At 34.8% G+C, this 27,688-nt stretch overlaps 1 protein-coding gene across 1 annotated transcript in view; it reads left to right on the top strand.

Annotated features, from left to right (window-relative positions):
* PDE3B (phosphodiesterase 3B) overlaps nucleotides 1-16,145 on the top strand; it is a 96,167-nt gene extending 80,022 nt beyond the window's left edge. Inside the window, exons 6-16 of the mRNA XM_076344062.1 lie at nucleotides 1,942-2,152; nucleotides 2,703-2,776; nucleotides 3,296-3,399; nucleotides 4,494-4,628; nucleotides 6,774-6,885; nucleotides 7,655-7,768; nucleotides 10,372-10,571; nucleotides 11,396-11,599; nucleotides 12,013-12,174; nucleotides 13,580-13,829; nucleotides 14,170-16,145. Of these exons, the coding sequence (XP_076200177.1) occupies nucleotides 1,942-2,152; nucleotides 2,703-2,776; nucleotides 3,296-3,399; nucleotides 4,494-4,628; nucleotides 6,774-6,885; nucleotides 7,655-7,768; nucleotides 10,372-10,571; nucleotides 11,396-11,599; nucleotides 12,013-12,174; nucleotides 13,580-13,829; nucleotides 14,170-14,396 (1,793 nt within the window). The 3' untranslated portion in view covers nucleotides 14,397-16,145. The remainder of the gene's footprint in view (nucleotides 1-1,941; nucleotides 2,153-2,702; nucleotides 2,777-3,295; nucleotides 3,400-4,493; nucleotides 4,629-6,773; nucleotides 6,886-7,654; nucleotides 7,769-10,371; nucleotides 10,572-11,395; nucleotides 11,600-12,012; nucleotides 12,175-13,579; nucleotides 13,830-14,169) is intronic.
* Nucleotides 16,146-27,688: the final 11,543 nt, after the last annotated feature.

Raw genomic sequence — 27,688 nt, forward strand, 5'->3', positions numbered from 1 at the left:
CTAAATACCTGATAGCCATCTGAGATGAATATTTAAACAAATTTTGGACGGAGTTGGAGTAGATTTTATTCTAACGCTGTCAGTGTAATAACCTAGTAGATACTGTAACAGGAGTGCTGAAATAATGTGTATATCAGTATTTCAGAGATTATAACTGGTCTGTTTGCCCATATTAAGTGAAAACTTCAAAACTACTTCTTCTGACGTTTCTGCCCATCCATTTTAGTATGCTTTAAAAGCAAACCTGTCTAATAATTTTGTTTTATAAAAGTTTAAACATGCAGGTTGGATTGAGAGAGATGAATGCACTTTTTAATTTTTTCTTTAAAAACCCCAAAACTCACCAGTTTTCTCTGTATTATTTACTGATGGCTTGGTTGTTTTCCTTTCACTCTTCTAAACACCAAGAAACACGCAAACTCAGGCCAGATCTGCATGTAAACACATTGTTGCACATTCTCAATGGTTCTGTCTTCATAAAAAGCTGGGCTGCCTTCTGCACTTTAATACTTTGAATCTTGTGGAAAATACAGGGTGCAATGATATGCATTAAAACCTGCTGAATGTGTACATGTAAAAAGGATGAAATTAAGTAATCAACATTAGAGTATTAATGTGGTTTAGTTCTGGAAGGGAGTTTACAAATTTTTTCTCAACTTTCCAGATCTTTCTTTGCAGCAGTGAAGTGACATTTGCTTTCTAAAACTTCTGTCCCTGCATCTACCAATGTGAACTTTGAAAAATCTTGTCTTTTACTGTAACAAAATGTGATTACATACTACTCTTAGGGTGTGTGAGTCAAGTCAGTGTAGCCTATGACACTGTTGGAAGTGTATAATCTATACATTCCTTGTTTAAGGCAATACTGTATATTCTCTTAGTAATTTGTTATCAGGCACTGTACAGTAATAAAACTTATGATGGAGTTTTTGCTTCATAGTTTGCAGCAGAATAAGTGACTCAGCTTTGGAAAGTCCACAGAATACCTCATTATTTTACTCATGGGCACTTTATTCTTTTTGATAAAAGTATGTTTACAATGGCTATAACTTACCTTGGGCACTTCTAGATAACCTGTCTTTTGTATATTTTCACAAGGGAAAGAAATGATGTTTTGGCTTAATGCAAGATTTTGTTGTAAATTCATGTTAGGCGCAGAGTAGCCAAAGTCCGGGTTTACCAGCTTTCTTTCCTAGATTTCACAGACAGAAGCCTGAAGTAAGCCCTAGCTTACTGTTTGAACAGGAATGAGGAATTTCATGGACCTAAGGAAGATGGAGTTGTTTGTTGTTTGTTTGTTTTTTATCTCTAATTACCCATGAGCAAACTTTAGATTCCCCCCCAATGGTCTATTAGGCAGATTTAGATAGATTATCATGCCAATAAAAAAAGTTACATCACTGTCAAAAAAGGCCAGTATCTGCCCACTTTAATCACTTGCTTCAAAAATATGGTTACAACATTTTGGGTTTTTACTTTGTTTTTAAAAATGTCTCAAGCATATTTTTTCTTTATTGCAAAACAATGAGGTAAAAGATTTTTGTCTAGGTCAGTTATCAATACTGAATTGGCTTTGATTTTTTTTCTGGAGAATTTAAAAAAGCAATCCTGAATCAGAAAGGAATATGGAAAGTTTCAGCTACTGATTACGTTTTTCCAAAGGTAAAAACAAAACCAAACCTTTGAAAGCCAGATGTTATAACATGTTACATAGTTTGCCCATTCAGATGTGTAGCCTAGACTGCTGCATAGTTGTAGATCTTAAAACTTGGAATAGATCTAGCTACTTCATGTGTGTTTAACAGTGTGAACTATACACCGTGTTTTGAAAACTTGCACATTCTTTACAATTTATAATGGTTCTTGTAATTTAATTTCAGTCTTTCTAAACAGTAATGTTTTTATTGTAATCTGAACCCCATATAATGTTTGTTTTGGAAGGTGCTTCTCCTGGCCTGAGTCCTGTGGGTTCACCTAGTCATGGATCTGTCTCCAGTGGGGCTTTCAGCAGCTGGTCACCTGTAGAATTTCCTGATACTGCTGATTTTCTTACAAAACCAAGCATTAATATACATAAGCCTCCAGGATACACATTTAGTTCTCCAGATTTTCAGCAGCAAGTTAAAACACCTGTAGGTTATATGTGTAGCAGGTACTGTAAACTCTGTTACCTTTATAGTAACTTCATATGCATTGAAAATAATACAATTAAAATGAAAAAATATAACAAGACCTATCATCTACTAGTATTGAAAAAAAGGCATATTATCTCATAATAATCTGTAACTATATTATCCAGGGGAGACTAAAGAATGCTGTATGTATGCCATTGATTTGAAATGGCTTACCCTTGAAAGCAGCAGTTGTTGTAGAGTAACAATATTTTAGAGATTTTTAGAAAAGGAGGACTTCCTGCCTGGGAATTGAATTCTGTATTTCTGAATACTTTCTATATAATTAGCTCTACTTTATTAATTCGTGGAGGTGAGTCCAGGGGAGGTGATCGTTGATTATTTTCTAAGTACAGACTAAATCTGTATGTACCAAATTTAGGAGAAAATACTAAGGTCACTTGGTGGAGGAACCTTCAAAAGCATGCCTTTTTTAGAAAAGTAATTTGCAGATATTTTTCAGTACAACACAGTAGTAGCAAAAGAAGAAAATTACTGAATGTTATAAATATTTTTCATGTATTCTGTAAGCTGTGGACGTCAGATACTCAAGCCTGTTCCAACACCAGAACCAGAATTTGCAGAATATAAAGACAGAAAATCAGGTGGGATTTCAAAATAGACAAATATTTTATAGCAACTTGCTTTTATTTTTTTTTAAAGCAAATTAAATTTTTTATATTTCTACATGAAATTTTTCCTATACTTTAAGTAACTCATATACATGTATTTTATTTTAGTTTGTGACTTAGGATAATCAAGATAATCTAAAATATTGCCTGCTTCAGAGTAAGAATTTTATAATAGGCTTCCACTCATAGCTTTATAGTTCTGTATTCCATATGTCAAACAAGTTCTCTGCCGTCTCAGCTAACCTAATCACTGAACCAATTTTTGCAAGTAAAAAGTTATGCCTCTAGCTTTTCTCAATCTTCAAATAAGTTTTGTCTAATAAATTTTGTCCTTTACAACTTTTTTGTTGTTAATTTCTTAAAGATGGTTTAGAAACAAGCTATTACTTATATTTCTGTGAAGAATCTGTATGATTAGTTCAAGAATTATTAGATGGTAGTAATTTACAAATAAATTATTCATATAGTATTTATGTATGCATTTTCTTTAAGGTGAAATTGGAAGTGCTAGTGTTTCAAAAGAATCTTTCCACCATACAGAGAAGAAAAAAGATGAAAGGAAGGAAATGGTCGATCAAACACAAAATAATCTGCTTGTAAGCATGTAATTGCAAAAAAAACTTGCAATAACTTTTATCAATATAGTATTTCTTTATCATTTCTAATATGCTGTAAAGAGGTTTTTGCATTGCTAAGAAGCCTATCAGTACTTAAAGGGGGCTTATAAAAAAGATGGCGGCAAACTTTTTAGCAGGGCCTGTTGCGACAGGACAAGGGGGAATGGCTTTAAACTAAAGGGGGGTAGATTCAGAGTAGATAAAAGGAAGAAATGTTTTACACTGAGGGTGGTGAAACACTGGAAGAGGTTGCCCAGAGAGGTGGTGGATGCCCCATCCCTGGAAACATTCAAGGTCAGGTTGGACGGGGCTCTGAGCAACCTGCTCTAGTTGAAGATGTCCCTGCTTATTGCAGGGGGGTTGGACTAGATGACCTTTAGAGGTCCCTTCCAACCCAAACTATTCTATGATTCTATGATCCTATCGTTGGAATTCAAATTTCATTTAACAATTGTGTATTTCCAGCTTGCATAAATTTCACTAGCAAATGACAAGAAAGATGGTGATTTTATTAATTTTTTGTTGATCAAAATTTATTTGTGTAGATTTAATGTTGATAGTATACTCAAACACTGATTGACTAGTATTTTCTCTTGGAATTTTATGAAAGATGTGACAGTTTTGCTGAGACTTACAAATGAATGTTCATACAGTGCAGTATTTTGGAAGTGCAGGGAGACAAATGGTTTAAGCTTTACTAACATTTTGGGTTTATGCATCAATTTTTTTAAAGCTTGTTCAATTAACGAACTGTTAAAGCTCAGTAAATATTTTATTAGCCTATGCATATTTTTGCTTTGTTTTATTAACTCATCTTGTTTAAAAAGAAATAAGAATGAAAATTTAGCACCATCTCAGAAAGCCCTGGAATCTGCTGCCCCAAAATATGAAAAGTCAAGCCCTTAACTGTGCTATTTGTACTACTGATTTATGATTTTCTCATAGCCATAGTTACAGTACCATTCAATAAGTTCAATAATGATTTATCATTTTCATGGCTTTTTTTGCCAATACAACTGACATTCGTTTTCATTGTTATTTTAGAGATGATAAAGTATCTTACTCTCATACAGGTGGAGCAGAGTCCTCCATTAGAAACAATGTTATTAGACCATGATTCACTAATGGAGAAGATGAACAATTGGAATTTCCAGATTTTTGACCTTGTACAAGAAATGGGAGACCAGTCTGGAAGGATTCTTAGCCAGGTTTGTTGTCTTTTATTATATGAGGGAGGGTGTGTAAAGCTGTCGTGCTTATATAGTTTATTTAAACCGTGAAGAAGTTTTGCAGTCAACATGTATATGAATGCTAACTTGAAAAGTAGAAATATCATTTCTCATGTACTCCATCTCATTGTAAACCATAAGAAGTGATTTATCTATAGACAGCTTGCTCCAAATTTTCTGAGTTTTATTCTCAATGTAAAAATAGGTTAGATTCACACTTACTAGGTTTTGTAGTAATATGCCATTTCCTATGAAAAATTGTCTCCTGCTTTCAGAATTAATACCTTGTTTGTCAACCATTTCTTTTTTCTTTATTTCAGTAAAATATTTCTGCCAGAGCTACACCTGTGGGGGAAGAGAAGTGATCTTTTAGGCAGTCTTTTGCCTCTTGATCCTACAAACAATGGGATTTTTTTTCCATGCTGCTTTCTGCATGTAGTATCCCTTTTATCTCCTTCTGACTTATTACTAAGCTCTTTCGTGCAGTTTCATGTTGTGCTGAAGCCAATCTACTGGCAGGTGCAAAAGTATGATACTGTTTGCTCTTCCCCAGCCTCTTCCATTCATCAGTGTCATCTGGAAGCTTCTGTCTCTTTATACTGGATTTAGCAATCATGGAGCTATAGTATGAGCTGGATTTGCTTCTGATCTGACCACAAAATATTTTTATTGCCAGTATCTTAATTTCCTACCCTGGAGTAGAATGCATGTTACTCTTGTTCAACGGTAGCATTAGGAACAATCAGCTGGAGGGAAGGAAACAGGTTAGAAGCACTCAGGTGCAGTTGCAACCATAGGCCTGCACCTATACTGAAGACCGGAAAAAACAATGGGGATAATTTCATTTTTGTCATTAGACACTGTCTTTTCTTTCATAATACACAATATTCTGTATTGTTTTAAATCTTCAGTTAGTCTTGTTTAATCAAATGTTTTCAGGACTTTTGTCACCTCAGCTAGTGACAACTGTTAATGTACAGACTAGAATGCCACAATCCACTTTTGAGTGGTGTTTTTATTGTAGTATACTAGTACTCTGTGATCCACATTAGCTTGCATTTCATTTGTGTGCAATCTAGGGGATAGTTCAAACCTGTAAGTACTTAAGTGTGCAGGTTTCTACTTTACCAGAATTTCTGTATCAGTTCTTCCTGATATTGTATGTATGTGTACTACTTGTCCTTCTCCTCCTCCTGCCCCAGTCCTTTTGTCTGTTGTGCTGTAAGCATCTGATACATATCTTACTTAAGAGCCAATTAAAAACTGTATTTTACCATCATCACTTGTAAGGTTCTCAGATTGGGTATGTGTAAGGGGAATGGTTGGGACAGGTGGAATGAGAGGGATGGATGTCCCCTCATTTTGCTCTCGTGTTCCTTTGAGCACCTCCCACACTTCAGAACTTATTCATTCTCTCAAGTGTCTGGGAAAGAAGTGACAAAAATGAGTAGCAGTGACTTGTTTTGAAAAGCTTTCTTAATATTTGCAGTCTTGGGGGGGTTAGGTCTTTTGTAGTCACTAAGTTCTACTTGTAAACCGTAATATATTTGCACAGTGTATACATGTGTGGGTGTTCTGAGTACATTTTTGAAATATTTTTTAATTTACCAGCTAGCTTTGTTAAAGATACCCAAGATGAGTCATACTGAATAAAAGAAATAGAATTTCTTTGCCAAAGTCTCAAAAATAAATACAATGTTGGGTTTTCTTTATATTAATGGCTCTGCTACTATAGTTAAGTAATTTTAATTTTTCAATAATAAGTAAGAATATAGATGTATTCTTTTTAGGTCACTAATGGAATAAAGCATGAGTTCTTTAACATTATGAACATTTTGGAGAATATTATTAAAAATAATCAGTTGTGCATAGAATTTATCAGTAAAGAAATAAAAGCTTTTATTATTCTCTATTTGAGAGGATGATAACCCCCCCCATTTTTGTGCTAAAAAATCATTAAACATATCTCTATGACAATAGCTTTCAGATAATCTTTAATGGAATTTTGTAATTTCCATCTCTATCAGCAAGGAAAATTTTAAAAACTAATATTTTTAAAGTTGAAAAAGCAGAATATGCTTAGGTCTATTTTTCAGACTAAAATCCACTTTAATATGTATTTAGGTAACTTATACCTTGTTTCAAGACACTGGTTTGTTTGAAGTTTTCAAAATCCCAACTCAAGAATTCATGAATTACTTCCGTGCACTAGAAAATGGCTACCGAGATATTCCCTGTAAGTACTATCCAATTAGATATGTTCTTCTTTTATATTAGTGTATCTCTTTAGTGTGTCTATTAGTTTAATGTTTAATACAGAGGTAGACAATGTCTGAACTTAGTATATTTTTAATTAATGCATTTGTCAGAATTTAGAACTGATTTAATGAATTGCTGCAAAAAAATGGTGGACTCCAAAACTGAATTTGTTAATATGTAGGTTGAATATAATTTTAAGGAATTTGAATGAGTAGTTGAATCAAACATACTGAAGTCAGTGGGAGAATATTTGTTGATTTAACAGAAATTAGGTTCAGGCCTGTAATAGAATAATAAGAAAATATAGAATTTTGACAGTAATTATTCATCTTGCTGTTTAGGGCAGCCAAATTTATTGGAAAGCAAAGCAAAACAAAACACCAGCCCCCACCCCACCCCCCTCCCCCTATGTCACAGATGTTTGCACCAACCCAGGTGCTTGTAGATATCAGATTGGAAGCAATGCTAGTGGCTCACCATCACTGATTCAAAAGGCTACTTAATCCCTTCCTGACTCTCAGGTAGGATGAAGTATGCTTAGAGGATGTTTGATGTTTATCTAACTTGTTTCTTAAAAACCTTTGGTGATAATAGCCTCTACTACAATTTAAATTAAATTTTTCCTTTTTATATTTAATCAAAATCTCCCTTACAGTAAATTTGGTACATTATGTTTCTTTTTTTTTCTTTGTTCCTTTTGATTATATTTCAGATAATATTTTTTATTATATTTTGATAATTTTCAGATCACAATCGTATACATGCCACAGATGTTCTTCATGCGGTATGGTATCTGACAACACGGCCCATTCCTGGATTTCAGCAAATTCATAATGAGCATATAATGGAAAGTGATATGGGTGTGTATTCACATAGGTTATTTTTTTTCTTTTGCTGTAAGAATGTTTTAATGAAACTACAATAGGTAAAACAAATTACTCTGGAAGAAAATATCTAATTATTATAACTCAAATATTTTTTTGTATTTTAGTATAAGGCAGTAGAAATATCTCAGTGTTAGTACACACCATTCAGAAATATCATGCAGTAGGTTTTTAGAAAACATACTAGATGAGTGTGGTTAGTTTGTTAGCCAAGAATACAGGTTCACTTAATAAATTTTCTGTGCTGAATGAAACCTCTGTATACTGCTACAGTCAGCGTATTTTTAGCATTTGAAATAGATTAGACTAATATTTCTTAACTTCATTGGGAAATTAAATAGACCAAAGAAAAAATACCAAAGTAAAAGTATTTAACTTAATTGTAGTTCTCCTTAATGGTTTTAGTGTAAAAATGAGTATTTCAGAATTCTGTATTAGATATCACATGCAGATGTTCAGGCATTGAAGTGACTGCCCTAACAATAACTGCGTAAGAGCATCCCTGAAAGAGAAATAAAGACTTCAAATTCAAATTTTGTATGACATTAGTTCTAATGAAACTTGGGTTTGTGTTGTCTGTGACTTCATGGAATTAACTTTTAAATTTAGATTTGTAGTTTTTACTAAAATATATACTGTAAGTAAAGTATAATTATTCTAAATATACAATTTTATACTAAAATGTATGTATTTAAGAAAAATAAAATGGGGAAATCAAGCACTCTCTAAGAACTCTATTTTATATGTGCAGTAAAAAAGACAAGATGCAAGTCGTGGCTTTTACAGGGCTGTAATTTTAAGAAGTAATTTGTGAACTGTACAGAATGTCATACAGTATGTGTTATTTCTTCCTTACTAATTAGCCCCTCTGCTGTCACCTTTCTCTTTTTTCCAACTTTGTCCATATCCACTGATTGCACCCTATTGCATTTTCTTTCTCTAAGTGTTAAAAGGGTTGGGACTGGAGACTTGACTGGATGAAAGAAAAATTATAAAGATCCTTTTGCTTCTCTTTACAAGAAAGTAAAATTAAAATAAGAAATTATAGTCTTATTGCTTTGGAACTCTTCCAGTATAAACTTTACTAGAATTTTTAATCCTCGTGTTTTCCATTAAGGCAAAAGAGCCCCTTTTTATTATGCAGTGATGAAATAAGTACTATTGCTTTTTTTTATTATTTTTTTTTTAAGTAGTGACTTTGTCCAGGGGAAAGAGGAAAATAAAACTGTGAATCTCTTTATCACGCAAATATTTCCAACTTAATGGGTTTATTTCCTTTTGCCATAGTTTCCACTGTCCCCAGAGCTTTTCCTATAGGTCTGCAAGTTCAAGAAATGGACAAACTATAGAAATACTAAGGGAGATGCTGACTGATCCTTTCTTAGCCTTATTGAGGTTGGAGAGAAACTGTAGAATGCTCTTTTAGTGCTGTCATTTTAAGAAGGGAATGAAATTCCAGGTCTGCATTAACAGCAGGAGGTCTTTAGCAGCATGACAGTAAGGGGAAGGCAAAAAAGTGACAGAGACCTTAACAGTAATGTGTAACCATTGGTATCCATGTGGATTTTCCAAAATCTGTAGTTTGGACTCTGAGATGTACATTTTTGTTAGTTTTTCTCCTTCTGTTCATTCCCTCCCATGGAACAAATACCTACAAGTGCTTTTTAATAATTAAAAGCTTAGGTTGTTATGGCTGCTATGCAATAAAGAGACATAGACTAGATGGCCAGTGTCCCTTGTCCCACCAAATTGCCTTCTGTGCTTGCTGAAACGTTCCTCTGAACCAGCCTCCTGCAGCATGAGTGAACTGTAGCTGCAAAGAGAGTGACTTCCTCTGTTTTATGTCTTCTAAGGCACCATACAGTTTCAAGGACCAAGGCAAATCTTTTCTTCCTTCTTCTCCTCTTCCAATGAGGGCAGTAATATGTGCCCCACACATATTGCCAAAATTGTAAAGTCTGCATCTCTTTTTCTAAAATTGCATGGCAAGAGTGAGCTCTGACTGTGGTGATTAAAAATATTTCTTTTTCCTGATTATGACTGTTCAAAGGTCTTCTGAAAGTCTCCTTTATTTGTGTGAATGATAGTTATCCCTCAGCATTGTAATGGGAAATCTTGTCTGAAAAAACAGATCCTGAGGTATATCTGTATGTAGCACTCAGTAAAGAATTGGTTTTAGAACAGGAACATTCTGCTTTCCAGTTTTGGGACGCTTCTTACAGGCTCCACAATGTCCTGTAGGATTTTGCCCTCCTTGTGTAATGTCATGAAACAGCTGAAGCTTTTTATGTGTTTGTAAGACTGCACCTACCCTTTTGGACAACCTGTGTGGCCATGACAAATTTACAACTTACTGGCATTTCAACTTTTCTTCAAAATTACTGGTTTATCTGTAAACAATAGTATGACTTTTTTTTTTTTTAAAGTATAAGTCTTTCTTTGCCAATTATTCAGCTTCACAATTACAAGGATAATTATGTTCGCAATAGTATCTGGCTGAGTCATTTAAAATGTATTAAAAATACGAATGAAATAATGTTCTAAAAAATCTTTTGTTGTTGTATTTTCAATGTTCTTAGATGAAGCCAGTGGTATTGCCCCTATTCAAGTCAGCTATATTTATTCAAAAAGTTGTTCTATTGCTGATGACAGTTATGGTTGTCTGGCATCAAACATTCCTGCTTTGGAATTGATGGCTTTATATGTAGCAGCTGCCATGCACGATTATGATCATCCTGGTCGTACGAATGCTTTTCTAGTGGCTACAAATGCACCTCAGGTAAGAAATTCTTTAACAAGAAAATTATTTGTCTGTATCTGAAATCAGAATAATGAAAATTTTTCTCTTCTATATTCCTAGTGTAGCCTGCTTAGGATCATTTGCCCAATTTAAGAAACAGGGAAATTAATTTGTACTTAACTTGTGTAATACTTCTTTTTTTCCCTGATAAATTCCAGTGTGTTTTGTACATATTGGTTGTGTATGTGTGTAAAAATAATGTTCAATTTACAAAATTGAAAATAACATCTTTTACTCTGATTGATTTATTTCATAGAGAGCTGGCCCTAGGACTGTCTAAGCAGCTAATTCGTGGATATCTTACATTTTGGAAGTCCTCTGAAATCATAGTGGTGTCTGCAATTACCATAAAAACACAGGTTCCTCTAATAGTCCAATTAACTGCATCGTCTAATCTCTGTATTTCAAATTAGTCCTTTATGATAATAGCCATTACCTTTAAGGGAGGGTGAGTAAAATAAGAAGAAACCAGCCAGGCATCCTTGCTTTTATCTCCCATATTCAACTTTGTTGTTAGAAGAGAGAGCAGAAAGAAAGGATATGCTATGGTCTTCAGGGTCTAAAAGGCTAAGACAAAAGAGGTAAAGGAGAGTAAAGCTAAACAAAATAGCAGATAGGAAAAAGAAAAAAAAGGTGGCGCAGGGAAGAATTGGAAGGAAAAGCACTGAAGAAAAAATGCCTAAGCTGCATGGTGAATTTTTTTTTATATATATATATAAAAAATTATAATTTAAAATTTTTACTCTGTCATTTATGATTCTCTTTTTTTCTTTTTCCCCCCTTTTTTTTTTTTTTTTTGGTAGGCTGTTCTCTACAATGACAGATCAGTCTTAGAAAATCACCATGCTGCTTCTGCCTGGAATCTTTTCTTATCACGACCAGAATACAACTTTTTATCAAATCTTGATCATGTAGAATTCAAGCGTTTTCGTTTCTTAGTGATTGAAGCAATCCTTGCTACAGATCTCAAGAAGCATTTTGATTTCCTTGCAGAATTTAATGCCAAGGTTTGTTACATTTTAGTGTCTGCACTGAGCTGGTCATGATATACCGATGTTAGTGTTGCTACTTAGTAGTTGTTAGTATTAATAACTTGCATTTAAAGTTTTATATTATTTAAATTTAAGTTACTAAAAAAATGCAAATAGAGTATTTCATTTATACGAACCAATTGTAGATTGTTTTGTAGATTGCCTAATAAGCCTAGCAGATATGACATAGGGACCCACAGGAGAACTCAATCATATCTCACATTTCCATCTTCTGAGAGACAGTAAATGACTTTTTTTAACTATACAAGACAAAAAATTATATAGAAAAATTAATGTAAGTGTCTGTTGTGCAAAGCCTGAAAAAAACCTCCAAAAACATTGATGAATAGTTTTAACTTAATTTTTAAAAATGTATGTGCTCAACCTAGGTCAGTGATATCAACAGTCAAGGTATAGAATGGAGCAATGAAAATGATCGCCTACTGGTCTGTCAAATATGCATCAAACTGGCAGATATTAATGGTCCAGCAAAAGTTAGAGAGCTGCACCTGAAATGGACAGAAGGCATTGTTAATGAATTTTATGAACAGGTGGGTATGGAAAGTGTAATTTACTCTTTTTTAATGACAGGCAGATGATCAACTCTTTGCATTACCAAATGTATAACCAAATTAAACATTAATCCTTGTGTTAAATCTTCAGGTAAGGTATTTCCATCTTCTCTTTCTGAATACCAAAAAATTATTTTTATAGGTAGCATACTAACATAATCTTTTACTTCCTATCAGTTGTGTTAGAAGCTTGAAAACAACCCCCCTGCCAATGTTGTCCATTTTTCAGATATTAGTTTATTCTCTTTTGTTTTTTTTTTCTTAGGATGATGCTGATAAACCAAAATATCTTCTTCCACTTTGGGAAGTTGAGTTCGCTGGTATGTTTCCAGGTCAAAGAATATGTATAGAATCCACAAGACTGGAAATGTATATTCAGCTAACTCTTAGTGCAAAGACAGAAGATACTTCAAAACTTTCAAAATTAAATATTAAAAATACACATTAGTAACTAACAGTATTAAAATGTAAATAAGATTTTTACAGTGGAACTTTGATAAATAATCCTATCAAGTTTAACTGGAAAAAAGTCTGAAAATTTGTTGCCTATTTTTACATTTACAACTTCTGTAAGCCCCCAAAATATATTCTACATTTCTACTCTGTTATTTTTCTGTAGTCAACTTTCTGAGGAGTTAACTATTTATGAGGCAACAACCAAGGATTGAAAAATATTTTTCAAACTAGGAAGATAAAAGTAAACAACAAAATCTCTTGGAAGAATTAAGCAATAGCAATAATAATTTGAAGTGCTTACACTTACTGTAAGACCTTAGTATTCTAAGTTGCTCCTTTAGGAAAACCTTTTTTATAAAACCATAAGGTCCACAGAAGTGCTGAGATAACTGATTATAACTCAGAGTTGTGTATGAGCAACTGTTCAATTTTTTCTTGTTCAATTTATAAAATGGGAAAAAACCCAAAACCAAACCACTTTATTCTGGATGTTATAGTTCATTTCATTCTTCTATGGCTTTTGGGGGAAGCCATTTACCAGAATACCTTACTGTAGCTGATTACTTTCCCATTTTCTCTGTTCATCAGCTCAGCAATTGAAGTCAAATCTCTGCCAACCCTGAAGCCGTCCTGTAAAGGCAGAGGAATAGCACGTCCAGTAGAACTAGGCCTCCATCCATGCACAAGGGTATCTTGCAGCAAAGCTGAAGGGAGGATTATGGGCTATGCAATTCTGAGCCATAATGTGTCTTTATTTTAAACTGGCCTAATTATATTTTAGTTCACTTAGTCTATACTATTATTGCCTCTAGTAAAAAGATACAATCCATGTGATGCTTACTTGGTTCCTTAAAAATAATCTTTAAAATAAAAATTTAAAGTTGATTTTGTGAGAAGTTCTGATAGTTTTTTTCATTTCCTTTTTCAGGGTGATGAAGAAGCAAGTCTTGGATTACCTATAAGCCCCTTCATGGATCGTTCTTCCCCACAGCTTGCAAAACTGCAAGAATCTTTCATCACTCACATAGTTGGCCCCCTTTGCAATTCCTATAATGCAGCTGGGTTGCTTCCAGGGCAATGGGTTGATGAAGAGGAGGAGGATGCAGAAAGTACGGAAGATGATGATGGAGCACAGTTAGAGAGTGATGATGAAGAAACAGAAGATGATCTTATTTTAAGTAAGTTTCTGTATTTCAGTTAGCGCATATGGTTGTCATTTAATAGATTGAGACATAGCAATGATGGTTGAAATTGTATAGTACAAATATTGTAGATTTTGCGATTATGCTGCTTTATAAATTTTACTTTTAATAAAATTTTTGCTAATACTGGGGGACTTGCAATTTGAAACAGAAACTCATTGTTATCTTTTGCCATGTCACTATTTAAATATTCTGAATAAGCATCCATGGTTTTTGCTCAAATTTACATCTCTCTTACAACGTGCCATTGGTTTTGTATATGTAAAATACAATTACTTTGAATCTCAAACAATCAAATATGCTTATAATTTTACAGAAGCTCAAAGAAAAAAAGGTAGACGAATATTTTGCCAGCTATTGCACCATCTCAGTGAAAATCACAAAATATGGAAGAAAGCGATTGAAGAGGAAGAAAAAAATAAAGCTGAAGGAGCTAAACTGCTGACTGAGATCTCATCTTTACCTCAAGCAGATGAAATTCAGGTTATTGAGGAAGCTGATGAAGAAGATGAGCGACAACTAGGAGAAGACAAGACATGCTAAGAAAACTTCAGTGGTGTCCAGTATGATGATAGCCTGTTTTTTTTTTCCACTGTGCTGACTTTAGCCTGACACAGTTCACATAAAATTGAAAGGCCTTAATACTGTGAGAGGATTCTTTCTACTCTAGTGGAATCCCACTCCTATGCACTTTTGCCACACAGAATATGAAACTTTATTCAAAGATTGAGTATTGTATATCCTGATGCAAAGTTCTTTATGCCTTAGTTGGTATAAAATATCCTGATATAATGCTGCCTTGCTGAATATGGAACTCTTATTTTCCTTGAGGTACCTGCAATTTTTAAAAACATTCAGTGACTTCAATTACCAAAGTGGCAAGAACTTTTTGCTAACAAGGAAATGTGGGTTGAATCCTAATAGTCTTGAGTTGTTTATTTCATGTTGTTTTTGAACATGAATAAGGAAAAGTCTGTGCCTATATGAAAACTATGTTACTGTTGCAGTGCAAGCCTGTTGTGGGGTGTCTACTTAGTGCAGTAGTGTGCTTAATGTAGTCATCTCAGAGCAACTGTTTAAGGACTGTGACATAAATGCTGAATTCTGATATTTGTGGTTTAAAAAAGAAAAAAAAATCCAGGTGCATCTATTTCTGATGCTTTTTATTATTGTGCATAATCTGATGTTTTATTTTTGCAGAAAATATTCAGGTTTGCAGTGGGTGTTCATGATAATTCATTGAATACAAGGTCATTATCATCTGTTGCCTTGCTGTTTTGTGGTAGAACATTAAAAACCTGTTCAGCTACTTAAATTATTAAGGAATTTTATTCTTTTAGTCATAATACTATATTTCCTGCCCTTACTCAGGTTCCTGTTTAAAAACAAGTCAACCACATCATAGATTTTTATCTTGCACCGATTTCCGGTATTAAATTTTAAGGAAATAAGATCATATTTCATTTATTCTTTGTATGTAAAACTTTAGGAGAATTAAAGATTTTTTTTAAAAAAAAAAGACATAAACTACTGTTTCAAAATGGCTAGTGTATTTTAATGTGCCCCCCCCATCTTTCCTCCCATCACAGACATAGCTTATATTGCCTTCAAGTTTGATGTACATCCTGAAATATACATATGGAAAGCAGAACGTGAAAACTTCATTTAAAGCCTAATAGTAAGATAAACATCACTGTACTATATTACATTTTAGATTGTTGAGTTTTTAAATAAGAAACTTAGACATTCCACACAAATGTATTTTTAGGAACACTACCATTGTAGGTCTAATTTAAAAAAAAAAAAAAAGAGCATAAATTAGAATACAAGTATGTAAGCAAGCCACAAATAAAGCTAGTTTTAAAAGTGCAGCTTTTAGTACTAAACATTTATATGCTGTGCAGTTGAATTGAATAAAAACAAATGCACACGTGTGCAAGTTGCTAAATGTATCTTAGCATATTTGTGTTTACATTTACATCAGTTGACTTGAAAAAAAGGTAACATTCCTAAGATAACCTTGTGTAAATTGTATTGCACTATTTTACACAAACAAATTTTTATTCTGCTCTTTGGCCAGTTTAAATAACTGAAAGGAATTATTTTTTTATTTTCCACTAATAAGCTTTTTGTTGATCCATTTAGAAGACCACTGAGACGTGCTTTTGCTATTTTATATATGCTGTGCCAAATCCCCCTTTGCTGCCATTATTACTATCACTGCGTTTTTTGTAACATGAGCAGTGTTAAAACCAGATATTTCTGTCATTAATAAAATGTTGCACTATTGAAGCTGGCACTTACTGATCATTCACTTGTATTTTACATTTGTTGTTCATATATTTTCCTAACAGATAATTTGAAGACTACAGAAATCATGCTTGTTTCAGTATGCTGTATTCTCAGCATTTTGTGTTTAGCCTATGTGTTTGTATATATATAAAAAAAATCACTTTAATACTGTTTAATTTCATTTTGCTTTGACTGAAAAAAGATGCAAATGAGCTTGTCTAAAGTTACTGTTATATTATTTTACATGACAGTTTTCCATTTAGTTTCCTTTTAAAAAATTATTATTAAAAACTAATATAAAGAAAGAATAAGAAGGTAAAAATAACATTTTTTCTTCTACTAAAGCAGTGGCAGCATTTATATCTGGTGACAACTTTGCCAGCAACTTTCTTATCTCAGGTTTTCCTTAAACTCTTTAGAAATAGTGAAGCAATTTTTAAATTCAGAAACAAGTAGCAAACCTCAGTGTTTAATAAGCTATAATGCTAATATGTATTTCCAATTAGATATTTTCAAGTTACAATAGCTTGCTTCAAAGATATGTTTAATTATGAATGTATTCAAAATCCACCTTAAAATGACTGTTATTTATGTATACGTAATATGTGACTAATTGTTACTCTAAGAGGAAGGGGAAAAGAATGTACAAATGACATCAAAGGTTGGTTCAGGGCATGTTTGCAGAAGTGGATGTAACTGTAACTGAAGGTGTCTTAATCTTTCAAAAATGGTAGTGGAGGGTCATTTGAATGTTGATTGAGCTGTTGTCAACAATAATATATTTCCATATAAGGCATATCACTCTTATCCTGGTAACAACCCACTGAGAAATGAGAACCAACTTAAATCTGTGATCATGCTTCAATTCACAGCTAGCAAGGGATGCTAAGGAGCACAGAAAAGCACACAAAAGAACACACTTAAAATACTTTCTAAAGCAACACTCTCCGCTTTTTTTTGTCAAGAAGTAGGCCACAGCTGACACTGAAGTTTATGCTGCTACAGTAGATATACCTTATATGGATAAATATTCTCAGGTTTAAGTAAAGTCTTCAGCCCCTTTCCTATCAAGACTCTCCCATCTCCTCATTGCCTTCTTTTACAATGTATGTTGGGTTACTCGCTCCTATGCATACAGTGCATACAGAACTAGACTAGAAAGTTTTCTGTAAGGACCCAATTCCCTCCATGCTTCTGGAGACCTCCGGATGTTACGGTGGTGCTAAACTAGTCAAAATGAACTCCTTGGATCCTGTTCCTGTGAGTTCTTCCTCCATGACAAAGTTAGACACTGAGTCTAAGATTCAAAATGAAAGAACCAGTGTAACATTACTTAAGGTAAGTCCAAATTAACAAAGTTTGCGCAAGACCTGATTTGCTTTGTGCATAGAACCATTTCTTCTCTGTACTGCTTGCGTTCAATTTTAACCACAATCAGTGGCAGGTGAATCAACAAAAGGAGTTAGCGGAATTCAAGAGCTCACTTTTTGCTTTGGTGCTTCCTCCTGGGCAGGCATAGTTGAGGCTGGGCTTCTGGTTCCTCTAAAAGTATACACAGAATTTGAGGTAATCCAGTGTGTGGCACTAACATTCACAGGGCAGTGCTTTCCCTTTTGTCCAAAAAACATTTGAGAAGGCGTGAGAGGTGCAGAATTGGAAGTGTCTCATACGCTGGTGAGTGTGAGATCAGGAATCCCAGTCTGAGACACATGTTTTGGAGTAAAAGGATGGAATTAGCTTAGGTGATGAGAATTAGAAAGGAAATGTAAGGATGGCATACACACACACACAAAAGATATGTTCTTATTCAGAAGAAAGACACTGTTTATTGTTTCAAGCCAGTTCATTGTCTTCAAAAGAATACGGAAACAGGATATCTTTGGTAAGTCAGAATATTTGGATTGTTAGAAATGAAATGAAAATAGAAATTAAAATTAAATTATACTACTAACAGTGATACAATTATCATAACTTAAGTTGTGATGCAAGTTTAAGAAAATTGATTTTTCTGTGGCCAATAAAGATTAGATGAGAGAAAATAAATATACGAAGTTGATTCAATGAGGTACAAAAAGTATGATCAAGGCAGTGTTTTATGTTGCTTTTTTTCCTCCAGCTTTCTTCAGAATTGTGTTTCTGGACAACGTGCTGCTTCATGTCTGTGTTAAGGCAAATGAGGTAACAAATTGCTTTAATTTTTGCAATGAAGAATTTTCTTTTCGATATTTTCTGAAGTAAGCCTTTAACTTGCTATAAGAATCATACTGCAGATTCTCGGAGATGAAGCTGGCAAAAGAACACAACTGTTAACTGGTCCCTATCTGGTCTTAATTTAATAGGGCCATAATCAGTTAGTACTTTTGTCCTCTGCTAAATGAGAAAGAATAACGTCTTGTATTTCGGAGGAAAGAGGAAAGAAAGCTTATGGACTAAGCTGCTATAGGATAAACATTCCAGTGCACTTGAGTTTCTAGTTGGCAGTGACCCTCCTGGCATAGTGTACACCCCCTGCATCCTTATGAATCAAGCCAATAGATACATAACTCTTAACTGAGCAATTTGTCTTAATGGTTTTGTTGTCCATCTGTTACTCACATTTCTCTAAGACATTTCTGGCTTCGACTTGAAATAATACTTCTGGTTAGTCTCATTTCTGTTATCTGCAATACTAAAAAAAAAAAAAAAAAAAAGTACTAGCAATTGCTTGTTTTGTTAATAATAGCATTAAGCTATAGAAAGTGGTTCCAGTAAAGAAGAAATTGTTTTCCTTTGGTACTGAGATTGAAACATCTGTCCAGAAATTGGCTGACTTTAAATGCCATTGTTGTGATACAGTCAGGATACTGAATAATGGATACTTACTGTATTTAAGTGATTGACACTTATTTGGTTCTATGTGACACTACAGACACCCTTTAAAAAGGGCACAACACAATCAGAAATGTTTGACCGAAGGTTTCTTTTGGAATCTGTACACTGTGAGTCATCTTTTGATTTCTGTACTTCAAGAGATCACAGGTGACAGCAACTGGTGTCTATGATAGGTTCTACTACGCAGGCTATTATCTGGCAGAATGTTACCATCTGTGAAATGTAAGTAAAGAGAGTAAAAATCTTATACAGAGGAGAAATGTTCTGCCTTCTGGTTTATCTGTGAGGTTTCAGAAAAATAGAAATGTGTAACATTAAACCAATAGAGCCTTTAAATAATGGTGAGAGAGCATAATGTTTCAAATTATTCCTACCATTCACCTTGTGATTTGTCCATGCCAAAACAAACATCTTGCCAAAAAACAGGTGATGAGTCACTTCTGACTCATCTCTCCAGATCAGCAGAACCCTTTGCACCTTGAATCAGATCAAAGTCTTTTCATTTTACTTGCATATAAAACAAAGACTAATGCTTATCTTAGAATGCAAGTTTTATACCAAAAATCCAAAGCTTGACATTACTTATTGCACATGGGGAGCAGACTGCAGACTTTGTCACCTGTGCCAGTTAGATGTGAAAAATTGCTCCTATATGTGGTCATTCAAATGGACGTAGTATACCCCTCTTTCTTTTGTCATGATATTCATCCTACTAGAATTAATCTCTGTGGTATTGCCAATTTATCTGACTCATATATTAACTAAGCTTTCTCTCAGTCAAAGAAGTGAATGAAGAAGCCCTCCTATTTATCTTGAAGAATGGGCTTGTAATCATTTTGTTCTATTCATCATAAATAAGGCGTTACCAAAATACTGTTTCTAATTTCAGATGTCACACCCCAGGAAAAATATCTGTCCATTAGACAGATTGCAGAATTCCAGTACAGACCAGTGAGACTGACCAGAAATATGCAAGACATGGCCTAAAGAGAAGGAGAAAGATAAAATTAATTCAAGAGACTTTTCTGAGTTTAAAGAAAATGAGACTTAAGGGAGATATTCTAAGGTTTTAAATGCTTAATAAGGCTGCTTCAACGAGCAAAGTAATCAGAATAATGCTTTCACTGTTCATAGTGTTTAGGACAAGAAGTAGCAGATGTAGATTGCAAGAAGGAAGATTCAGGCTCAACATGGCTAATTGTCTAAGGATTGAGAGGGCTGTGACTCACTGAAATAGATTGCCTTGGAGTATTAAGGAAGTCTTTGAAAATGAAAAACAGTCTGAAAACCAGCTTTCAGAAAAACGTATTACTGGGTCAGATAAGTGAACTGCATAACTTACTGAGATCCTTTCTGGACCTATTTTTTAAATACTAGGACTAGAGATGAGATCTGGTATGGATTGCTTTAAATACCAGTAAGAAAATGTGCACAATGATAGAAAATAGTCAAATAATAACACTCAAACAACAGGAATTGGATGTGTCAACTGAATCTCTATTTCAGTGAATATTAAAAGCTTTTCATTTACTGAGTATTTCACTGGTAATGCATCTCCCACCAGAAATAGTCTTTTTATTTGTTGAGGGACAGAGCTAGAATCCTTTTGAAAAAACAGACAAGGTTTGAAGCTCAGCCAGAGTTAAGATTCTGTCTAGTTGTCAGCTTATGAATAAATGGAAATGCAGTAGCCAAAATTTAAAAAAAAAAAAAAAAAAAGTCTAAAGTTAGTTTGCTAAAGCTTATTATATTTTAAATATTTGTCAAGCTATATGGTCCTCTCTAGATCTTAAGAAAGTGCATACTTAAGACATTGGGAGGTGTTAGATGCTCTTGAAGATGATGTAATTAATATACTTATAAAAAGGATTAGTTTAAGCAAGTGGGGATTTTAGATAAATTTTAGCCCTTAGCACTGAGTTGTATTGCAATCAACAATGAATTATTCTTACAGTCTCTTTTCAAATATATAATCATGACATTCATTATGACATGAAGAATTTGAATATTCTATAGACTATATCTACAATTTGTGATGAAGTAAATACAATATTAGGATATGTTGCATTTCCATCTATACTGTGAGAGTTTAGACTGTATATTCTTTGAGAGAGAAACAGTATGTCTTTATACAACGTAAAATACAATGGAACAAGATCTGAAGATGCCTTGAAGAGGCTTTAAAAAGGAACCTTTAAGCTTCCAAAAAAGAGCAATGAAATTAACTTCCTAACCTATATAGGCACAAGAAGGGTCATAAGTACCTATGTTTTTCCTGGAAAAATTAGGCTTATAAAATTCTGCTGTGGGGCGGCATGTTCACCAGCATTATTATTTTAACTGAGTTTATTGTGGAAGTTGAAGAGAACCAAAAGGGCATTTGGACTCCTTAAACAGGGATGCGTGTGGAGAAAGGAAACTTAATTACATGAGAATAACTGGAATTCTTTAAGATGTTTTATCCATAGTGATTCTGTTACCTAACTTTCATTCCTTATTGGTATGAAACCATACCTGGATTACCTATATTAGTGAAGGACCTGAACAACAATTGAGCCATCCTTTATTCCCTCATTTTAGTGAGGGTATAAGAGTGTCCATGGGGCATACAGCATGGACTCTGTTGTCTAGATGCTAATGGTGGGACTAATGTGGTTAAGCATCCTAACAAATTAACTGTAATGTAAAAAGCTCATCTTTTTTTTTATATGTAATATTTTTTCATGCTTCTGATAAGTCATAGTTTATACAGATTAAAAATACTGCTTTTAAGATTTTTAGTACGAGCGTAGAAAAGGAAGTCAGCACTTGAAAACAGCAAGGGAAAAAATAGTAAGTTTATTCTGTTTTCTGGTATATTACTATAGGCTGGTATATATCACATGTAAAATTTTAGGCAAGCAGCCATCTGCTGCGGTAATAGTAAGATATTGGATTAGATTGCACATTCCTGATATGCTCCATTATTTTAATGGATTTAATCTATTTGGAATGTTACTTATTCAGAAGAATGTAACAAACGTAATGTCTCCTGAAGTCTGGCAGACTTCCTAAGAAATGACTACTCTGAGTACAGGTTCTGCCTAATTCTAATCACATTGACATCAAGATAGTTGACAGCCTTCAAAAATATCTAAAGGGATAATCTAGAAATGGAAGAATCTGCTGATCCTCAAATTGTATTGTATGAAAGGACAGAATAAGGCATAATATTTCCAGAACAGAAGTTTACTTTGATCTTGATAAGAAAAAGGGTTTGAATTATGAGGCCCAATGCCAAAAAAACACCTCAGACATCCAGCTGTTATGAAAAAGCATGTCTGTACCTTCACAGACCAATTTATACTGAGAGTTTACCTTTCAAACTCTTACTGAATAGTCCACTGTACTTGGCTGTGTTATGTTGTGTTTTCATCATTCCATCTATCTCACTCAAAGATAAATTCTAATCTGGCATCTTCACCATTATGATTTTTCTTTTCCCTGTTTATCCTTAATCCTTATATTTTCCCATTCAATGCATTGTTGCAAAATTTACATAATCTTATTTTCACCCCTTTTTCAAAGTGATTTGACTATCTTTTATTCTGTTCTCTCTGAACTTGCTACTTTTCAGGTGAATGTGCTATCTTAACGACAACATAATCTGCCTCATCTACTTGCTAGTGCTTGTACAAACCATTAGGCTCAATTCAGGCTAAAAAAAATGCAGATTAGTAGTTTATTTTCACTATTCAGACAGCCTGAATCAGTGTGCTGGTTTTGGCTGGGATAGAGTTAATGTCCTTCCTAGTAGCTGGTACAGTGCTGTGTTTTGGATTTGTGCTGAAAACAGCGTTGATAATACAGGGATGTTTTAGTTGCTGCTGAGCAGTGCTGACACAGTCAAGGCCTTTTCTGCTCCTCACACCACCCCACCAGTGAGTAGGCTGGGGGTGCACAAGAAGTTGGGAGGGGACACAGGTGGGACAGCTGACCCCAACTGACCAAAGGGATATTCCACACCATATGACGTCATGCTCAGCATACAAATCTGGGGGAAGAAGGAGGAAGGGGGGGACGTTCGGAGTGATGGCGTTTGTCTTCCCAAGTAACCGTTACGCGTGATGGAGCCCTGCTTTCCTGGAGATGGCTGAACACCTGCCTGCCGGTGGGAAGTGGTGAGTGAATTCCTTGTTTGGCTTTGCTCGCGTGCGCGGCTTTTGCTTTACCTATTAAACTGTCTTTATCTCAGTCCACGAGTTTCCTCACTTTTACCCTTCCAATTCTCTCCCCCATCTCCTGTGGGGGGAGTGAGCGAGTGGCTGTGTGGTGCTTAGTTGCTGTGTGGGCTCAAACCACGACAATCAGAATTAGATTCAGAATCTAATTGTGTAGGACAACATACTAAATCAAGAAAAGACCTGCTTGCTATGTGAGCTCAGGCTGCTTTAACACTTGAATAGCTAGCAGAGGTTTGGAGTTCAGAGAGAACAGTAAATTTATAAGCTGATGATTGAGACAGGAGGGACTACTGTAAACTTATGTAGTTTACTTATCATGCTAAAGACAGTGCAAATTAGAACCAGAGCACAGAAGAAAGGTCTGATAACTTATCTTAAACTTTCTGTAACAATCTAGGAATAACTGTCCTCACTGCTAGTTATATACCTGATTCTTCATCTAAAGCTGTTCAAAGTATTCACCTGGTTCCTAGTTTAAAGGTATTTCACCTTGACTTCTATTTATATTCTTCTCTACTTACTGAAGAGATCTTTTATCAACTTTTTTTCTCTGTTTAGATAGCTATAGACTACAATTAAGTCACTTAATCATGTATTTGGTAAACCAAGCAAATGAACTGTCTTGAATGTGTCAGTAGCCCATATGTTCTACATTACATTTCTGTGGTGTATATTCTGGAAACATGCTTGAATCTCCAACTTATCCAAAAACTTTCTAACAGTGCCAGTGTGTCACCAAGTCTGAAATAATAAATCATTCTGAAATGGAAGCGTATTAGCTTGGACATGGTGCTGCCCTGATATGATCACATACTATTTGGTCAGCTCATAAATCAGTAGAAGTACCTTGCAGCAATCCAGAATATATAGCATAAACATATGGTTAGTCATTTTTACAGCTTTAGAGGAACACTTGACTTTTTTTTTTTTTTAAATGCTCCTTCAGTTATAGACAACAGAACAGGACACGGTATTCAAGGAATGCTTGTGCCAGCACAAAATACATATATAGCTTCTGCATCTGTTAACAATTGGACTCAATGACCTTAAAGGTCTCTTCCAACCTAAATGATTCTATGATTCTATCCTCACTCAATATTCTGTCAACACAAGATCTTTTGGCTGCACAGTTAAAGTTCATGTTTAACTAATAACCCACCATGACTCCCAAGCTCTTTCAGAATTACAGCTTTTCAATATAGATTTCCCTCATCCTATGCCTGTTTTCTGTGTCACTGGCTCATAGACATCTGAATTTCTATTTGGACACGTCCAAAAAGGCCAGAGTCCAGAAGGAAAGACCTTCCTTCTATTGATATTGGATCTGGCCCACAGGAGGTCAAAAACATACTCTGTGAAATGAATAGATTGTAGTGTGAGTGTATGAAATTAATGTAAACCAACTGAATTCTTTTCAGAATTACAATTTTATAACTTCTGCAACATTACTAGAAAATAGAGGGATCTTGTATTGGAAACCTGCACGATGATGATGCTTAAGGAGGGATCACCAGGCAAATGCAGAAAGCTCCATGACTTCACCTCAAGTTCTGGTCGAGTCTAGTTATGGGCAAGGAACATTTGGAGAGAGATGCTGAATACCACTGAATAGAGACGATGCTAAATTCCTGCAGCGTAAAGTCAGTGCACATCAGATCTTCCTATGTGGTACTATAATACTAGTTATCAACGCTGCCTACGTTGCCGATGCAGAATTATTCTCCCATTTGGAGTACATCGAAGTTTCCTTTGCAAGAAAACCTGGTGTAGAAGAAAGGGAGGCATGCACATCTGTTCAGCACTTTAAGATTCAGCAAATATTCATGTCAGTAGGAAGAAGAAAGGGGAATGAGTCCACAAGCACACAGAATGGTTGTTAAGGGTAGGTTGGGTTAATAAGCAGAGAAACTGCATTAGTGTGATGGTCATTATACAGCAGGTAGCAATTAGGCTTCTCTTCCCTTGCAGTCTAATCTGTGCAGTTCTGCAAGAGCCTGTACATCTCTAAAGCTAACCCCAGTATCTCACCTTGGACACTACTAGGAGCTGATTTGATATCCTACCTAGACTGTTTGCTTCAGCAATCCTTGCTGAACATTATCTGCAAAGAAATGAGCTCACCTTAAGCATCTTCTTGCAAAGTCGCCTAGTTTGTCCTTGGCATGATGAGTAACTTTGGAAGTTTGGACTGGCCAGTAACACATTATTTTGAATGACGTCTGTTTTCTCAACATACACAGAAACTACATAGTGAGATATTTCTGTCCCTGTGGTGACAGCTATCCTCAACAAAACACCTGAAAATTTACCAGCTTGTTGTCCAGCCACCTGCAGGCTAAAGATGGCATTGCCATGGGTCTCCAGGGCTGCTTAAGCAAGGTCCCCCTAATGCCAGATCGTGGTCCCCCATAACCTGTATTCTGGCTCTACAGAGAGCATATTCACTTTGCTCTCTTTCAAGATTTCTAGGGCTCCTGGGCACCGCATTTCCCTTTACCTATAATACAGTGGCATATCCCCACAGGAGAAGGAACTATTGATTCTGCCCAATGAAAAGGCAATTTTCCTTGCAGGTTCAGTTCACGTTTCCTGCGGTGATACTCAAACCATGGACAAGGGAGATCACATCTTCCAGGCATATTTTAGCTCTTAAGTCACTACAGATCTAAATCATGAGGGAGTTTTGCTCCTTTCCAACCCTGATTCTGTACAGAATTAAAAATTACCACAGTTCTATGATACACTTAGTTTAAGGATGAAAGAAGTAGGCTCTTTGTACATTTCGGTCTGAAATAGCACTTTGGCTGCTACAGATACAGTGACTTCTGGTACTTAGTCTGAAAAATTCTACCAATTCAATCCAGAAATGTCATCAAAAGAACTGTAATTATTTTTCCAGATAAAACACTCGTGCTTCATGATGATTTGTAAATAATTGCAAAAATTAGAACACATTGTCTTTTTGCTTTCAATCTACTCTTTTCTTCCCTATTTATAATTTTCTCTTTATTTAACTTTCTCTCATTTTCCAGATGATATGACCAATTCTCTGGACAGTTATTAGTTCCCAGTTAAAACATTACACAGTTGACAGTGTGTACACAACATTAAAATACATGATATATTATAAACACCAGCTATAATGTTCTCCTTTTCCCCTGTTTCTATTTTATCATTCCCTTATTAAGAGAAATTGAGATCTAAGACATGAGACATTGTTCACTGAAAAAAGATGTAGCTACATCCTGGCATATAGCCCAAGTTAGCTGAACTATTTCTAGTACGTACTGGCAAACTAACAAAAAAGCATTATTATGATTCTCTAGGTCTTTCTCTCACAACATATTCTGGATACATATAAAGAATATATCACAATAAATTCAAACTATTTACTTTCAGAGAAGCAGTAATGTTGCTTGAACTTTTATGAAATCTCACTTTGTATAGTTAATTTCTGAAGGCATAAATTAATGAACCTTCCTGCATTTATTAGGTTCACACTAAGCTTATGTTCGCCAATACCACAGAAACTGGTGGAAGTTCAGGAAATGAAGTGCTAAAGAGTAAGATTTTCTTCGGCATTCTTTCAGTGTCGTACATGACATGCTTGTAGCGTTCCCTTTTCAGTCTCTGGGGATGCTGGCATGGGCAAGGTTAACCCAAAAACTTCAGTGTAAAGATAGAGTTTTAAAAAGGAAGATTTAAGATACTATGGTGGTACTGACTGCCGCTCTTGCATCAGTGTTAAGAAGGGAATCTCCTGCTGGATAGCAAGATGCGTTGCCCTGGGCCTAGACTTAAGTCTAGGAATAGATACAGGAATAGACTGTGTCTGAGAAATAGGGCAGAAAGCACCCATTCTCGCGGTACAGAAATGGCACGAAAAGGCAAAGGCACAGAACCACTTCTAGAGTTTCTGGTTTAGGGCAAGTATACAAAACCAGAGCCAAGATGGAGAAAATAGATGTAGGAAAAACATACAGCAGCTCATAATCTTCCTTCTGGGACTACATTGTAGTTGGCTGTGGAGACGTTTGAATGGGATATAGTGAACTAATACAATGGTGAGTTGACTATATTCTCCTCCAATTAGCAGGATTTCTGTGATTATACTCAGAAAAGACAGCTAGTTATTGTTCAAGGAGAAATTAAAATAATTAAGAATATAAAATCAAGTCTTAATCCTAAAATTCCTATTCCTTAGGAAAGACTGCTGAATCTAGTCTGCATTTACAAATACTGAACAAGACCAAAAAAATTGCAATAATCTCACAGGAAGGGAAAAAGCTGAAGTGGATTTTTTCATGGACAAACTAGAAAAAAGAATGATTCAAAACTGTACAGGGATTGAGAGCAGCAAAGGCAAGCTGAATATGCATTTTTAGCTACGTTTACAGCAAAAAGTCCTTCACTGCCTTTGGGAACAGCAGTGGAGTTACAGAGAAGGTA

The sequence above is a fragment of the Aptenodytes patagonicus genome, chromosome 7, assembly GCF_965638725.1.
Source record: "Aptenodytes patagonicus chromosome 7, bAptPat1.pri.cur, whole genome shotgun sequence".
Classification (NCBI taxonomy): Eukaryota; Metazoa; Chordata; class Aves; order Sphenisciformes; family Spheniscidae; genus Aptenodytes; species Aptenodytes patagonicus.